This window comes from Habropoda laboriosa, unplaced genomic scaffold (genome assembly GCF_001263275.1).
Source record: "Habropoda laboriosa isolate 0110345459 unplaced genomic scaffold, ASM126327v1 scaffold147, whole genome shotgun sequence".
Taxonomy (NCBI): Eukaryota; Metazoa; Arthropoda; class Insecta; order Hymenoptera; family Apidae; genus Habropoda; species Habropoda laboriosa.
The window spans coordinates 431,007-431,640 of NW_017100256.1; the positions used below are offsets into that span (position 1 = coordinate 431,007).

General features: G+C 21.6%; 1 protein-coding gene across 1 annotated transcript in view; it reads left to right on the forward strand.

The window, feature by feature from the left end:
- Positions 1–473: 473 nt before the first annotated feature.
- LOC108572560 (zinc finger protein 90-like) overlaps positions 474–634 on the forward strand; it is a 2,554-nt gene continuing 2,393 nt past the window's right edge. The window contains 1 exon segment of the mRNA XM_017934819.1: positions 474–533. Coding sequence (XP_017790308.1) covers positions 474–533 — 60 coding nt within the window.

The following is a 634-nucleotide window of genomic DNA, read 5'->3' on the forward strand; positions in this document are numbered from 1 at the left end:
TAAACAAACATGTTATTTGTAATATACAACTCATTATAGTTCGTATAATTATAACCGTTGTATAATAAAAGGTACTTTAATAGATTTAGATTTAAAAAACAATCAGAATAGTAGTATAATGCAATCATTACGTTCGATGGACCATGTTTGTCAATTTAAAAAATATAACAGGGTGCATATTACAATATTATAAACGAAAAAAATGCAGTTATGTACAATTTTTCAATAAATTAATTAGAGTTGTACTATAGAAGTAATTGAGACGTTCAAATTAAAATTATTTTTTTTATAGTTATATTAATTCTTTTAGGTTATATTCAAGTGTAATTATTTTATGAAAGTCATGAAATATTTAATTAATTTTGGTTTTTACTTAAGAAATGACCTATGATTTTGTTAAATTATCATCAAATGAATTATTGTGTGAAATATTATTTACAACCCATTATCATTGCCTAAAATAGTTAAAAACAATGTCAAATAATAGACATCAACATTTTAAAGTATTATCACATCATTCACTTAACAGTGAGGTAAGACCTTTTTAAGAAATAGTATTTATAAATAATAGTAATGTAATGTACAAACAACTGAAATCATTAACAATAAGTAACTTTTTAAAGAAAAGGGTAAT